Source organism: Artemia sp. Qi Xiang Cuo, chromosome 20 (assembly GCF_049724085.1).
Source record: "Artemia sp. Qi Xiang Cuo chromosome 20, ASM4972408v1, whole genome shotgun sequence".
NCBI lineage: Eukaryota > Metazoa > Arthropoda > Branchiopoda > Anostraca > Artemiidae > Artemia > Artemia sp. Qi Xiang Cuo.
In genome coordinates, this window is record NC_142813.1 from 27,782,546 (window position 1) to 27,800,256 (window position 17,711).

General features: G+C 35.3%; 1 protein-coding gene across 4 annotated transcripts in view; it reads right to left on the minus strand.

The window, feature by feature from the left end:
- LOC148940059 (popeye domain-containing protein 1-A-like) overlaps positions 1–6,669 on the minus strand; it is a 99,132-nt gene extending 92,463 nt beyond the window's left edge. For 2 of the 4 annotated variants that reach the window (XR_016143452.1, XM_089105920.1), the window contains exons 1-2: positions 5,979–6,668; positions 109–266 (exon numbers count right to left, since the gene is read on the minus strand). Coding sequence is in view for 2 of the 4 variants with exons in the window: in XM_089105920.1 (XP_088962046.1) it covers positions 109–266; positions 5,979–6,584 (764 nt within the window). In the remaining 2 variants the exon portion in view is untranslated. Of the gene's footprint in view, positions 1–108; positions 267–5,978 lie in introns of all 4 variants that reach the window. The other 2 variants (XR_016143453.1, XM_089105921.1) reach the window with 2 other exon arrangements.
- Positions 6,670–17,711: the final 11,042 nt, after the last annotated feature.

The window sequence follows — 17,711 nt, forward strand, 5'->3', positions numbered from 1 at the left end:
ATGTAGTTTTAGGACTTATATACAACAACTTCTAATGTAATTGAAAATCGAACTATTCCCTAACAAAGTCAAGCTAAAATTTTAGATTTCACAAAAAAAAGAACTTACCTCCCTCGAAGCAAAAGTGACAAAGTTTCAATGTTCGTGACCTTTTCTTCGGCATGATGCCCGTGGTCTTGGATCTCACGAAATTCTTTGATACACCCAACCGTCTTTTTAAACTGTTGCTTTGAAACCTTTAAAGGCTTGAACAGAGTTTCATAGACCTAAAATAGACGTTAAATTGGAATTAAGCATTCTTGGATTACTTTTTAAAATATAATAAGTTGTAAATTGTCTATCTGTATACCTATCTTAGATCAAGTGTGCTTCTGTCTGTTTGTTTCTTTATTTATCATTTCAGTGATCTTACAGCTCAGTGCCGATTATATGCTCCATTAGAAACGGAGGATCCAAGTTCAAGCTACTTCGTGGTAACGATAACCACTGATGTGTTTCTTCAACTGCGATGATCGGGGCACTGTCATTGCGAAGTCAGATCATTAGTTCTTTTTTCAAACAAACCAGTACAAATAAAAAAATTTGAAAAATTCCCATCAAACTGACGCAATCCAACGCGGCATATGATGTTACTCCTTAGCAGGACTGAGCTGTGGCCGGAGCAAAGTAATTCCCGAGACCATGTACAGTTGGGGCCAAAGGGACTGACTAGACAGATTTTCTGAGTTTCAGTCACCATCCGTGTAAAAGTAGCTAGAATCATTTGAAATTTGGTTTTCAAATGACTACTATCAGGCTTCCCCCAAGGAATGTTACAGTACTGGGATTCGTTGGTCTAGGCGCTACCAGAATTCTAGTAGCACCCAGACTTCCAGGTGCTACAAGACTCCCAGCAACTGAAACGTCAATTCGACACCCTATGTGCCAGCAATGGCTCTGGGGGGTCTTTATCTTTTTTCCTTTTCTTTTAAAGTCTCAAAAGTCCAAATTACCCAAATTATGGAACTTTGAAGCTTGCTAGTGCCTGGACTGCAAAGGTCAGTGGTTTAACATTACTTATGTAAAGTTCTCTGTATTTACATACTTCTTTACTACTTTTCAAGCAAACCTCAGCATTTTAGATTTTTGGTCACTTCCCCGGCATAATACCACAGAAGTTATCAATCGAAGGCGATCTAAGCCAGATGAATAAAACGGAGATTTAATTTCTGATCATTTTTCAATTCATACTGGAAATCTCTCCTATGCGGAAAAATATTTCCCAGGCTCCCTCCAATTGAAAGTTTTCTCGCAAGAACATTTCTCCGTGGAGAATATCTCCCGCGGAAAATTCCACTCAACAGAAAATTCCGCCAGAGAATTCAAACCCCAGTGAAAACTTCTTCTGACAATTCCCCCAGAAAATCTCTATATGGAAAATTGAGTCGTCAAAGAGAAAGTAAGATAAATAAAACGAATTTCGTATAAGAATTGTGGTAAATTTCCCCTGTGTAGAATGTCCCCTTGAGAGCCCACTCCTGGAAACTTCCCTCCCCACGCAAGATTCTCCCCGCAGAAAAATTTCAGTATGCTTCCAAATAACAAATACTATATGTAAAGAATGGACAAATTTATAACTTGCAGTCCTTTCCCTGGGGGCTCTCGGGAGTTATATATCACCCCAAAAGGCATAGTTATTGGACTTTTCAACTATGCTGAACAAAATGGCTATCTCAAAATTTTGATTAGCTAGCATTAGGGGAAAAAGGGACGTGGGAGGGGGTTCAGTTGCCCTCCAATATTCTTGGTCGCTTAAGAATGGTACTAGTACTTTTCATTTCCTTTTAAATAATCCCTCTCCCAATCTTCTAGGACTATTGGTTCGGTACCATCACACCAGGGAAGAACGAAAAATAAGAACAAAAAAGCATCTGTGATCTTTCTTCTGGCAAAAAATCCCAAAATTCCACATTTTTTACAAATAAGAGCTTGAAACCTCTAGAGTATGGTTCACTGATATGCTGAATCTGATGGTGCGATTTCAATAAGATTTCATGACTTTTGGGGAATATTTCCTCTCGTTTTGAAAATAGGGCGAACTTTCTTAGGCTCGTAAGTTTTGATGGGTAACTTTAAACTTGATGCTTCTTGCATCTGAAAAAAACTCCTGTTTTATTTAATTTCCGACTGTTTTTTAAATCATACCAGGGAATCCCCATCCCCACCCCCCTGCAACATTTCTCCTGGAAAGTCCCCCCCTGGAGAATTTCCTGTTCACGTGAAATTATCCCCATGGAAAATGTTCCCCACCCTCCCTGCACAAAATTACTCCGAAAAATGTCCGTATATTTCCCAATAACAAATACTATGGATGAGCAATATTGGCAAATTCCTCAACTTACAACCTTTCCCTAGGGACTATGGACAGTGATGTCATCACCAAAAAGCATGGACTTTTCATCTATGCTGAATCAAATGGTTGTCAAGAAATTTCGATCTGATATCTTTAAGGAAAAAATGGGCGTGGGAGGGGGCTAGTTACTCTCCGATCTTTTGGTTCACTTAAAAAGGGCACTAGAGCTTTTGATTCCAATCGATGAGCTCTCTCTGTTTCGAATAGGACAATTGGTGTAATACGATCACAATTGGGAAAAAAAAATGCGCATCCCTATTCTTTCCTCTGGTAAAAAAATACAAGATTCCACATTTTTGTAGATAGGAGGTGGAAACCTCTACATTAAGACTCTCTTAAATGCTTATCTAATGGTGCTCAAGGTGCTCAATGATGCTAAATTTCCTCAATCTCGTAGCTTTTAATGGACTACGTTAAACATAATTTTATATATTTGGAATCAGCATGAAAAGCCAATTTTATGCATCTATTGTTGTCACAATTTTGTTTTGTCGAGTTTCGACTACTATTGTGCCGAGTCACTACTTGCGTACAGCTGGTTACTAAGAGCCGTTTGTTACGAATAAACCTTCTTTTTCTTTTTTGTATTGAGGAGGGCTTAGCGGAAATCTTTACAGAATATCTGCTATGTTTTTTCGTTTTATTCTCTGGTTTAAAAATAACCTCGTCTGGTTTTGTCTTTTTATTACTAGTTTTTGTTTTATTTCTTCATTTTTGTCATACGCCACTCCATACAGGCTAAGTAGGATAATTCATAAAAGCTAAGTAGAATAACGAAATGCTAACTCCAGTTCTTCTACTGAATTATATTTTAGCAACTTTAGCCACATGAAAAATAGATGAGAATCAATTGTAAACTTGCATTAAGGTGTCAATAAACTAAAGTAATATATTTCTATCTATCCAAGTAAGTCCTTTTGGACAAGCATATACAGGTTTCAGTGCCTAAAAACTTTTGCCAACTGGTTTCCAAATATACATATATCTAAGATATTTGGCATAGCTGTCCTTGCGTAGGTTGATTCTATTATAAAAATTTGCAATTTTCTTCATATCAAGTTTGCTAGGCGCGGCTTTTCTTTAATTTAAAATTGACGAGTGTGAGATGAAAGTTGAACATACTGTGATTCGGCCTCCTTGCTGTGTCAGAGCTTATTATGGGAACAAAGCTGATATGTATTAAAAGAATGATTAATTAGAAAATGTATGTTAATTGTTGCTTATATGAATATTTTCCCTGGAGCAAATGACTTTGACCTCGGAGTTGGGCTTGGGTTGAACGATGCCTAGAACATTCACTCCGAAATTTTTTAGTTCCGTTTTACAGTTTTTAAAATATATTCTGTATTTTTTCACATTTTTGCTCATAACTTTGATTTTCGATCCTTAGATCTTAATTACCCATATGTGAACTTCTACTTTGAAATTTTACTGAACAAAATTAAGATTTAATTAAGATTAAATTAAGATTTCATAAATCTTAATTAAAACATTAAGATTTAGCTTGAATATCAGAAATAAAGTGACTTTTTCTTCTTCTTCTTCTTTTTTAGCGAAATTCATAGCACCAGGCCGCTTTAAATTTAGGGCTGAGTAACACAGTAGAGGCGTGTGCTGAATTTTCTATTAAAGGAATCAATACACAAATTATCAAGAGTAATATCCTTTGGGAGGCTATTATAAATTACGGTGCAGCTTCTCCCAATGCTGTTCTTCAAGTACTCAATCCGTGGTGTCTCTTCATGTAGGAAGACTACTATGACCTTACCAGGGGCTGATCCAGGATTTTTTTTTGGGGGGGGGGGGCGCAAAATAGGTTGATCCGATAAACTCGTGTTAGAAGCAAGTTTGATTAACGCAAACTTGCGTTAATTAAGTAAATTACACTACTTTAGACTACGTTAGGGGGGACGCCCCCCCTCATCCCCTGGATCCGCCCATGGACCTTACCAAGTTTCTGCATGTTTGCCCTATTGGCTTGGCAAACGATAAAATAGGTAGAAATAGCCAGTCAGAGAAAGAATGGTGTATGTACCATTGTACTAAATTAGAAAATAGACACTGACGGTGCGTCTAATCTCTTATTTAAAAGTTATAAGAATATCAAATCAAAGTGGTGTCGGCGGGGTTCTAGGAGCCCCTGAAAAAAAAAACTGGTAATTATGTTAATATTCTAACTCAGCCTTTCCTCAAGCTACATGTAGAAAAAATGTGCATACCTAATTTGATGTTTCCTCTCTAATGTGCGGAAAGAAAACGAACGCCATGAATTTGTAACAGATATTTAAGAGAAAACACAGTAATTATTATCGTTGTTGATGCTTTGCTGTGTCTTCAAGAATGTAAATTGGATTGTCTTCAGTATTTTTTCCCATTAAGATTTAAATTCTAAACGTCTTTGGCTTGTCGTACAATTTTCATCTAGGTACAACTATCCAGGATAAATTATGCAATCGTAATTCATTCACCCGGGAAGCAATTTTCTGGGAGTCAGGCCAGGATTTACGCATAGACTCACTAGACCCAGGCCTAGGGGCACCCAATGCCAAGGGGCATAAAAAAACACTGAGCGATTTTTTTTTTCTTAACAAAAACTGGACTGAAATGATTTGTCGTCAAAGAGCCGGGTGCACTTTGCTGCTGCGCTGCTTGTTCACAGGAAAATGATTTTAAAACAACATAGGAATTCCTGAGCCGTTTATAAACTGTCAGATGTCTCCCAAGAATGACAGCTGAGAGCTCGGTATCACCTCTCTCTTGCATTAGTTTTGGTTCATTACTCCCCAGTTGCCTTCTGTTCAGGGCTCCCACTATCCCCGAATTTTCGCGGATTTCCCGTAAATCTCTGTGTCTCCCCGATAAAAAAAAAAATGCTTGGGCCTAGGGGTACCAAAGATTTAAATCTGGCCCTGCTGGGAGTGCAGTCTTCTAGATATGTCAGAAAATCATCTTCTTGTTCTTAGCTCTTAGGATGTAGCATGGGCTGTTCCTTCAATCTAAATTTTAATATTATAGTCATGGAAACACAGGCGTTCCTGTGTGGGTGGGAGACCAAAACAAATTCAGCTATATAATTTTTCTGAATACTGTATCGCCCGACACCGAAAATTCAATAAAATTGTGGTTGGATCAGTAAAAATGTAATGATCATAGAAAAAAACCCTTAAAAATCGTAAAAGTCTTGGCGTTCCACGCTGAATTTTAGGGACTTAACCATTTATATCGCTTGGCCAAGCACACTCCCGTGGGGGCTCTATTACCCCTACCTGTTTGTGACGACTGTAGGCAGTAAATGTATAGTAAGATAATGGACTATTCACGGTGAGAGCATGATCATTTTTCTTTCAGTTTGTACCCTTTTCGTTATAAAAAATCTTAAAGATACCCAAAGCACTGACCTTACTACCCTTAAAGTCTGTGTTACAGTATGTTTCAATTTTTAAGCAATATTTCTGTTCCTTTGCAAGAGCTTAAACTTACTTTATGATTACTAAGAATGAAGGTTATGAATTTTAGCTACAAAGTAGGCCTAATAGTAGCCTAGGGGCCTCATAAATCATACGAACTAGTTAAAAAAATTACTTACCTCATTCAACTCAGGGGGAAGACAGACTGGCTTCAAATACCATAACATAGATGCAATGCAAATTACATTAATTCCTGATAAAATAACGTTCCACAAGAATGTATCAAATGCACATAGAATGAAATATCCCCATAGAGAGAAAAACACACAACCAGTGGCAACCATAAACCTCAAGTATAATAAACCATAAATTGAATTCGGTGCAAGGTATGAAAATAATAGAAAAATATTCGCAATATGAAAAAAGTAGTGACTCAATGGACCCCATTGGTCACAAGGGGTACTTCTAGACCAGAACATTGATTCCCACCATTCAGGGACACTTGTATTTTGTGTGAAGTTTATCTTTGGAATTGGACCAAAGATATCTCCCTCAATATCATCCATATCGTCAGTGCTATTATTTTCTAATGCATCCAGAAACTTCTTTGCTTCAACTTTATTATCCAAAATGTCAGTTAGATCTATACCTCCCCTTGGCCCGTCTTTGTGATTCTCATTATAGTCTACATCAGAATATCCATCTTCATAATCTGAAGTACTCTCACTTTCCTCATATTGACCAGAAGCACAGTAGATAAACCATAGAATAAAAAATAACCTCATTTTTTCAATCTAATCGATTTCTGATCTCATTGTAAGTCCGCACAGATTGGATGCAAAACATCTTCTGAAGGATTCTTGCCGCCTTTGCTTTTGCAAGGCCAGCGGCTGGATCAATGCAATTCTCTTCTGGAAACTATGAATCTATGATACCGTCGTCATTACCAGGAGTAGTCATGAGGGACATTTTCAAAAGGGTGTATCAGTGTATGCTTCAATTTAACATTATAAATGCTACCTTACAATAGCATATTAATACGAGATTTGGAAAGCTGTTTGATATATAAACTCTCTTTTGACACTGTATTAGTTTAAAAGAAAAAAAAATCGTATTAATTTTTCCACTTCCAGAAAAAACAATCATTTTCATATGAAAAATGAAACAAAAGATGAAAAAAAAATGAAGTGAAATATTTATTTCAAATACTTTTTTGTTGAAAACATATAGATCTTGATAAACCCAATTGTAAATCATATTGATTTAATCAATTAGATGTAGCAATCCTTTTGGGGAGAACCAGGACGGTGTAGCCTCCCGAGATTTACAAAACTTATAAAATATCCCAAAAATATGAACATTTCCGATATTGGCTTAAAAATTAAGTTTTCTTTGTTTTTAACCCTAAGCAATTTTTTAGCTCATGGTCTCTCATTGAAATTCTCAATAATGGCGCGAAAACGTCATTTTACTTAATTTTAAAGGATGTTTTACCATTTTAATTACTATCTATAGGTCTTAAACGGCTTTCTCATCCCAAGGGCATATCAGGCTGAATAAGAGATTACAAAAATAAGCTAATTTATTTACGGGACATTTTTTTTGGGGGGGGGGGGGGGGAGGGGGATATTTAATAAAATGAAAGAAAAAAAAATGAAGTGAAACTTTTTCTTTCAAAAATCTCTTTGTTGTAAGAAAATAGATCATGCTAAAATTACTCAAACAGTAAATATTGGATGTAGAAACCCTTTTGAAGAGAATTGGGAGAACGTAGAGTCCGTGAGCTTATAAATATGCAAATCCCCCCCCAAGAATGGAAAAATTTTCTAGTGCTAAAATAGGGTATTTCTTTATCTATTTGCACATTTTTTTACTCTTGGCCAATCATCAAAATTCTTAATGATGTATCGAAAGCATCATTTCACCTAATTTCAAAGAATGTTTTGCCATAAGAGTGACATCAATGCTCTTCAAACTAAGTTCTAATAAGCAAACACGCCTTCAAACTAATAAACCGAGAAAAAGTTGTCCCAGAAAAGAGGAGGTTTTGAAATGTAATTTTTACTGGGTGTAAGTTTAAGACTGGAAGAAACCAAGGAAGTGTTTTTAACTATGCTTTTTCTCAATTTTTACAATTGGGTCAAAAAAAAAAAAAAAAAAAAAAAAAAAAAAAAAAAACCAATAAGAAATGGGTATGGTTTATCGATATAAGTGAAAGCAATAAGAAAGAACTGTATAAGTTTCCTCTGTTGGTCATACAAATATATATATATATATATGTATATATATATATATATATATATATATATATATATATATATATATATATATATATATATATATATATATATATATATATATATATATATATATATATATATATATATATATATATATATATATATATATATATATATATATATATATATATATATATATATATATATATATATATATAGGCCTATGCCTTTGAAACCATCTCGAGACTTCGAAATCTACTTGTAGTTCCTAAAAACATCTAATAATAACATTGCACTACTAATTACCGATTTTCATATATATATTGGAATATATTAATTTAAAATTAGTTTCTTCAAAATATTAGTGTTACAACGTTGAAGCCAAGTTTTGCGTTCAAAAAAAAAAAATCTGACTTGTTCTATCCGTGAAAAGATCTAATGTCGCTTAGGTTTTTACTTTCTCCGGAGCACTCGCACCTCGGTCCGGGTTTTTATAATGAGTGAGATAGGGAACGATCATACTGTCTATTATTTATATACTGTGGTTCGCTCCAAGAAAATTACCACGAATGTCTCTTTTTCCTAATAATTTTACCTTTAATAGTAATTTTTTTTCTTCATATTTGTCTTTATTTGAAGAAAAATATATGTTTACGAGTAACTGGACTTTAATTAAAAATATTATAAATAGCGTGCAAAAAATTTTTTCATGGGTATTTAGTTTTTAGGTTTGCTAAATTCAAAAATACTGATGAAACAGGTAAATTTTATGAAAAGGATAAGACATTCTGTGGAAAATTGGTATATGTTTCTTAAGACTATGGGAAATGTACTAAATGTAACCACAGTTATAAAAAAATTATCCAATGAACCAAGATCGACTATTACCGATATATTAAATTTTGTTTTACCTCTCTTGACTTTCCAGTAATAGTAAGTTAATCACTTCATGTTCAGTAACAGATGTCATTTAAACATCTCAAACATTAAGTTTTAAATTATCAAACTATGCACCGTCAAATCTTGGTCCGTTTCACCATTTTATTTCGGAATTCAATTTATTTTTAACGTATTTTTTGTCTTTTGAGGATTTTTCTTTCTTTTTATAACTCTACTTTTTTGAACTAGTTGGTAAAAAATAAATTAATCTTATTACTATTGCTTATGCAAAATAAACCGTTAGTATAGATATTTAAAGCTTCATACACCAAATTTATTCATTCGAGGGTTCACAGAATTTAAATGCAAAGATTAATAGTAGAGATATTACACAGTGAAACACTTGATTCGAAGTGTTTCAAAGTATAAAATATATTTATGTAATGTTTTGATAGTTTTTTGTTGTACTGAATTGATTTTGTTACCTTCAAAGTGAGCTTGTCGTATCGCCTGAGTGCACATTTTATCACATTTGCACTGAATGTCTAGGCGTCAAATATGAGAAGGTAATTTAAGATACTTCTCTCCTAGAATTGGCTTTGTCAATCAATAAAAAAAGATCGAGTGCATAAAATATACCACTAAGAGCCCTGATTGGGGTGAATTTTGAGTTTGTCATGAATCCCACAATTTTGACGACTAATAACGATGTCATCGAAACGTCAGCTCCGTTCGGTAAAAAGGCGGTATTAATAGAAAAGATACTTTTTACATACGATAGAGAGTCCTTGGCTTTTAATAACATAGATGTCAAAATGATATAAGTTATAATTGCATAAATGAAAACAGTTGGTGAACTCAGGAAAACGAGTTAAAAGGATCGAATTACGTAAGGCCCAATCAAATTTTGTACCCCTAGCTTTCATTTATATTAATAGATTCTTGAGAAAAAACGATCTGCTACTTTTTAGTCCATTCTAAAAACGAGTGTAAAATAAAATCTCTTAAAGAAAAATAAAAGTCTTCTCTAAAACTAAAAAATCCTTAGGTTTCTTCAAGACTAAAATATGTCTTATATAAGATTCGAACCTAAGTTTTCACAGCCGCAAGCAAGTATTCTTACCCCTGCGCTATCACGTTTTGTTTAATAGTGTCCGTTGTAAGTTTTCCTGTGCCCAATCACCTGCTTATATTATTTTATTTACAAAAAGGGGGTATAAAAGAGTAGTGGTTTTGATTGCTAATATTGCACTGGCATCATAAAGTATCGTGGCAAAATTAATATCTTAATCCGTAGATTCAGGCACAAGAAGACGGTTTCTGGACAAACACACCCACGGACAATTGCACCTAAATGCCAGGAGCTACCTGCGTGTTGGGTTTAATATGAACTGATTGCCATGGTTTTGTCCAATTAACGGTTATGCTACTAAAATCTCAATCTTGGTCGGTAAAAATGCTCGGCACAAATGCCTAGATGGTCGATAAAATCTGTTTTCTGGTCCACTATATTTTTGTCCTTGTTTGCATGATTCAATTGACCCTTAATCACGGTAATTGTGCCAATGTTTGTCGTGTTTCTAACACTGCTCTTGTCATCTTGACCGCTTTTGGGAAGCCCAAGATATCCAGAACATACACTGGATTCCCTGATTTTTTTTTTTTTTTGATTTGCTGTTGTAAAACGATCCTAACGTAACCAAAATTTGGACGGACGATTCTAACATCCATCAAAAACCAACATCTGTTGTAAGATTTTGAAAGGATAGAATTGAATTTGGTGGGATAGTGGATGTTTGTCCCTTCTTGGAATTAAATACAAAACAAGTTTTTTTTACTTGAAAGTAATAAGCAACATTAAAACTTAAAGGACGGCCCCCTCCTCAATACCTTGCTCTTTATGCTGTTCGTCTTAATTTCTGTTCGTTTTGAGTTTTAATGTTGCTTTTTACATTCAGTTTAAAAGCTTGTTTTTGTTATTTAATTTCTGTTCGTTTTTCAAATAATGCAGGTAAATCTTGCTCACCCTCCATGAAATAAACCCGCCCTCACGGGAAACTCCTCAATGAAAATTTCATCCTACGTAAATTAAAGCCCCCCCCTTCAAGTTCCCTCCAGGCAGTTCCGTTCTTGCTGAAAATCCCCCTTCCCATAAAATTCCTTACGGACGATTCAGCCTGAAATACTATCCTTCGCTTATTTTCTTTTAAAAAAGACTTTAATATCTAAGTGGTTTCTCGATCACTCCAGAAATACCCCCTTCCGCGGAAATATTTTCCGGAAATCATAACATACGGAAAATAGCCCCCGGACAGTCTCCCCATGCAAAATTGAGTTGGCAAAGAGAATTTAAGACAATTAAAAATAATTTCGTAAAAGAATTCTGTTAAATCCCCCCGGTGTAAAGTTTTCCCTGGAGAATTCACCCCTGCCCCCCGGAAATTTCCTCCGGCAACTTTGCTGACCGATCTTTAATAATAGCTGAAATGCTGAAAACCAGCCATACTGTAAGTGTTCAAGAGAAATTTGCCCTTCCATTATCTGTAGAATCAGTTAGACACTTTTCAGTCTCATTTAATGTGTGCTGTTTCTGCAGAGCGTAAGCACGCCCTTGGTCGACCCTCTGGTGGACTTGTAACTTATGTTCGGCGAGATATTGAGTCAAAGATTTTATTCTCAACGCAAAATATCCTTGCAGTGCAAGTAGGTGGTAATTTAGTAGTAATTAACGTGTATCTGCCGACAGATTACCGGAATGACCATTCAGATTCGCTTTTTGTCAGAAGTATCGCTAAACTATCAGAGTGCCTTCTACTAGCTAAACGTAGGAAACTCCCTACGGTTATTTCAGGTGATTCTAATTGCTCACTGAGTGCTAATGTCAACAAGATTGATGGTATTCAATCTAGTGTTCGGGAAAATATGATTTACGGTTTACTTGAGGACTCGTTTATCGTGTCAGGCAAAACACACAAATTCACATACATACATTGCACAGGTTCCACATCTGATCTTGACCGTGTGATTTGTTCAAAACAGCTTTCCTCCTCTCAAGTGCGCGTCTTTGATACTCCTTTTTCTTCGGACCACTTCTCAATAAAATTGAATATAGGACCTCCCTCTTCAAGCACTCGCCAATCTAGTCAAAAAGTAAGATCGCAGAAATGGGTAGAGCTTACGGATTGGAATAAAAAGGATCCCTTCCTTTACAATCACGTATGTGATAGCATTATATCAAAAATAAAAGTTCCATATAATCTGTTAATACAATCCTCTCCTAGACGCGAAAAGGAAGTGCGAATTCAGCTTAAAACATACACTGCTCAGTTGTCACAGGCACTTCGTCTAGCTGAGGAAACAACAGTGCCAAAACGAATCAAAACAGGAACACAAGTAAAGGGTTGGTCAGAAAATGCGGCTTTAGTTGAAGCGTATGATAAGGCAAAATTTTGGCTCTCTATATGGAAAGATTGTGGATGTCCACGAACCGGAATAGTAAATTAAATCCGGCTTCGCACCAAACTTAAGTTTACCAAAGAGCTAGCTAACCATCGCGCAGAAATTATTAGTAAGTCATCGAAAATTGCTCTGCGAAACCCCAATAATATCTGGAGGTCCATGCAAGATAAAAAACCAGCCACTGATGCATCGTCAATCCCCTTAGAGTCATGGAAAGCACACTATAAACAAGAGTTTTCACCCCTGTGTCCAGAAAAAAGCACAAAATTCAAATATCATCTCAATAACCTCAATAAATCATCTCAATAAACTATCACATACAAGTCACACCGATCGTGTTCTATCCGTTTATGACATTTGGAACGCCATCCGTTATCTTAAAAAAAAAACAGATCACAAGGTATTGACAAAATTTCTGCAGTCCACCAACAACACCCGTCGTTTCTGCTTATTGAACATTTGACCCTCTTATTCCAGATGGTTTTTGCACAAGGTATTGTTCCTACAACGTTCTGCGTTGGAAGTCTTACACCGGTACCAAAAAAGGGAAAGGCTCCTGGGGAATGCGCATCATTTTGACCTATAACAGTATCTATCACTTTTTGCAAGATATTCGAACTTTTGATTATTGAGGAAATTAATACGAAACGCTACACACCGCCTATCCAGTTCGGTTTCCAGCCTGAGCTTGGTTGTAGACATGCTTTAAGTGCGGTAGTTTCAGTACTATTGGATGCCGAAAATTCTGGCGAATCTGTCGCTCTTGGCATACGTTATATACGACGAGCTTTTGACTCATTAATGCACGAACAGATTGTACTTGAAATGGCAAAGCACGGCGTCCAATATGACACACTCCTACCCCTGAGTGACATGTATGAAAACCTCGAGGTCGAAATCAAGATCAAGTATGAGAAGCAAACAGATTCTGTTAGAATCCCAGTAAAGAAGGGTGCTCGTCAAGGCGCACCTACTTCTGCTCCAGATTTCAATAATAGCGTGATTCCTGCACAAGAAAATTATCTAAAATCTTGTATTTATAAAAGTATAGATCTTTCCCTAGTTTGCTTTGCTGATGACCTATTAAACATTGTCCGTGAACTTGGAAGAATTGAAGCAAATTTTAAAATTTTTGTAAGAGAGCATGCAGCTATTGGTCTTGAATTCAACACTTCGAAGTCGAAAGTGCTATTGTTCAACTGGCCTGAATGGCCAGATACTAAAGCACACAAGAGCACTACTCATTAAACATCTCGAGAAACGAACGAGCTTTGCATATAGCAAAATAATAGTAAAGAAATACAGTTTTAACTAAGTGAACCTGTCGGGGCTCTACACTGATTTGTTACTCCCTCACCTTTTACACCTTAACCTATTCTGTCGAAAATTCCTGCAAACTACGAAGCTCAAATTACGGTCGATATTCTTTAAATACACGAAATACCTACTAAGATTTCCACCCTAGACACGCAACACTTACCTGATCAGAAAATACAAATAGCTGATCCCATGCTTACAATAAAAAAACAAATACAACAGTTTAACAGGAAAATTATTAGTCACTAGTTGTATGCGATTCTCCAGCTATAGTTCATGCTACGCACTGTCATTAGAAGAAGTTATTGCTCTTATGTAGTGGGTGCATTTACCTTTATTCAAGTGTATTTTTCTTTCTTTTGTCTTTGCTGTACTCCGTCTTTTTTGTTGTCTGTGTGATGGGTTATAAATAAATAAATAAATAACAAATAGTACACGTAAACAATGGGCGAATTTCATAACTAACAGGTCTCATCCCACGGACTGTGGGGGTCATTTCACCCCTAAAGGCATAGTTATTTGATCTTTACACTATAGTGGAAAAAAATGGCGACTCAAGTTTTGATCAGATAATTTCGGGAAATAAGTGGGCGTGGGAGGGGGCCAGTTGCCCTTGAATTTTTTTGTCACTTTAAAGGGCACTAGAACTTTTAACTTCCGTTCGAATGAATTAAAAGAACTTTGAACTTTTAACTTCAATTATTTCAGTACAATCACCCATGGAAAAAAAAACAACAAAAAAACAATTAAACCCGCATCCGTGATCTGTCTTCTGGCAAAAAAGCAAAATTCCACATTTTGTATATATGAGCTCGAAACGTTTATAGTGGGGTTTTCAGGTACGTTGAATCTGATGGTGGGATTTTCATTAAGATTCCTTGAATTTTAGGGGGTGTTTCCCTCCTATTTCAAAAATCAAGCAAATATTCTCAGGCTCGTAAATTTTGATGGGCAACACTAAACTTAATGGCTCTTATATATTTGGAATCAGCATAATAAGATGATTCTTTTGATGTATATATCAATATCAAAATTCAGTTTTTTAGAGTTTCTTTTACTATTGAGCCGAGTCGCCCCTTACTTACAGTTCGTTACCACGAACTGTTTGAAAATCAACACCATAGATTTGAGCTAGTTGAAGATTCTCATTCGGATTAAAACCAAATACGAAATCAGTAGATAATTTAAGACTGAATAGCTAAAAACAAAAGATACTTTAAACTTACGTATTGTTAGAGAATGAAAGAAGTGAAAAAATCAACTTATTACCTTTTGATAGATAATTTTTTTAGATCTTCCTCTTTATTATGACCCCTTCCAACCCCAAATTCATAGTGGCTTGGGATCAAATCCCCGCTCCTGAGTTTTGCCGTAAAATATTAAAATTTGTCTGTCAATACTATTCTTTCAGCATAATTTTAGTCATTGAGTATGCATCTAACTCCTTAGCATAATTCAATGTGAAATAGTTTATTATTTTGGAAACGTTTAAAAAGAAAATAGAACTTTAAATGTAAAATTGCATTTAAGTGCATGTTACTTTCAACCTATATCAATCCCAAGGGTCCGCGGAGAAATTGGATATCATGCGTATTTGGATTATAAGACAATAGCCTCCATCATACGAAGAGTTTGATGGATGGTCCATTGTGGATACTGTAATTTTTCATAAGACTACCAGGACAAAATTCAACTACCTTTTTACAGACATTATGTATGCTGTGCCAAGTTTCGCAAAATTTGCGAAATGGCAAAAATTTTTACTACCGACGCAGTCATGTAATGAAGCATGAATCACGTCACCTACACACAAAGAAGTCAGCTCTGATGTTTGAAAAAAAAACAGTTTGATATAATTGTTCTGAGCAGAATGTCTTTCTCAGAATTTTGCTCATTGGTATTCTCTGATTCGACAATCACATGGATTCGAAATTCTATCGTAGTTTTCTTTCAGAAAAACATGTTCCAAAAAGTTGTTATACAGCTTTGAATTCTGTCTTTTTCGAACAAAGAAGCTCAGATTTTGCACTGAGTGAAGTCTTAAATCGCTTTTTGTCACTGAGATTTTACTGCTGGTACTTGATGATTGTTTGCCGAATCAGGGGTTAAATCTTTTTTCCCCGCATCATCAATATTTTGCAGCTTTTTATTGATAAATTTGAAAATATGTTAAGTGTGATATCAAATTCGAATGCCATTTTTAATCCTTGGGGACTTCAATATTGATTTAATGGGATGTCTCTCATCTAGACAGCAAGGAATCGACCGACATGTCCTTCAGTTTTTGGAATGTAACCTTTCTCATGGTACGAACCCAGTATGTTTTATTCCGACACGCATAACAAATTTTTCTTTTACTCTGATTGATAAAATTTTTGCACTTTATCCATGTGAGGCTACATTCGTGGTTATGGAGGATACATCTGACCATTGTATTTTAATGTCTGACTTCAAAGTGCAAAAGATAGTCAATAAAGAAAATCATATGAAGAGGAGAATCTTTTCACAAGTAAATATGAATGAATTGAAATCTAATCTTAGCTATGTAGGATGGAGTGAAGTTATTAATGAGAATGACCCCAACATATCTTTAGATATATTTTATCGAATTTTGAATGAAAAACTGGACCTTCATTGCCCATTTAAAACTACATACCGGAAAAGAACCTCACCCAAACAACCTTGGATAAGTCCATCATTTTTAAAATCTATCAAGGAAAAAAATAGACTGTATAAGATAAAAATGAAATACCCCTCAGCTCACAATGTACAGCGATTCAAAAATTATAAAAGTTTGCTAGTTAAAACTCTCAGAACAAGTGAACAAATGTATTATGAAAATGCATTTAAAAAATCTGATTCACCTCGGACTACATGGACATTAATTAAGAAAAAAATTGGAAATAATATTAAAAATCCACACCCTGAAGTGATCATAAATAAAATGGTGTTGAGTTAAAGGGGAAGGATGTTGTTGCAGAATATTTTTGTCATTATTTTTCTCATATTAGTTCTACCGTTGACCTGAAATCCCCTGAATCTCCATCTCATTCATATAAAGAATATCTCCCGCCATCCGAAAACTCCAGTATGTTCCTGGCCCCTGTCACTTTCGGTGAGTTTCAGAAAGTAATCATGAATCTAAAGAGTGGTAATTCTCTAGGTCTAGATGGGCTCTCCACAAATATTCTCAAAGAACTTGCATGTGTAATTCACGTCCCGTTGCTTCATATTTTAAATGCATCTATGTCATCAGGGATCTTTCCGGAAGTATGGAAATCTGCACGAGTTATTCCAATTCATAAGAAAGGTGATAAGACAGATATAGGTAACTATCGCCCAATAGCTATTCTTTCCCCTATATCTAAGGTTATTGAAAAAATTATTCAAAAAAAAATTGTCTCGTATTTTGATAAAAGGAATTTATTTACTAAAAATCAGTTTGGATTCAGGGCGGTTCATTCTACTGAACAAGCTATTGCAGCGCTAATTTTGGAGATTAATGATTCATTAAATGATGAAAATTATGTATCTACTTTTTTCTATGATATAAAAAAGGCACTTGATACGCTAAACCATGAAATTTTATTGGAGAAAACTAATCATGTAGGTATTAGAGGTAAAGTCCTAGATCTAATAAAATCTTACTTGCATGGTCGAAAAATTCAGGTAGAAGTAAATGGGCAACTTTCTAGCCATATTTTGATTGATGATACTGGAGTCCCCCAGGGATCAGTATTAGAGCCATTACTATTTTTATTTATATAAATGACCATTCGAGGTGTTTGCCCCAAGATAGTAGTTTAGCAGTAATTTTTGCAGATGATACGGCAGTGACAGTAAAAGCTAAAACCCCATCTTTGTTGGCTGAGAAAATGGTGACAGCAATGAATTCTTTGAATAAATGGTTTGCATGTAACTACCTGGCTCCGAACTTTTCTAAAACTGAATTCATGATTTTTGGGCGGTCACAGCGGGCAGTAGATAAAATTACCATAGAAGAGTTAATTGTAAACT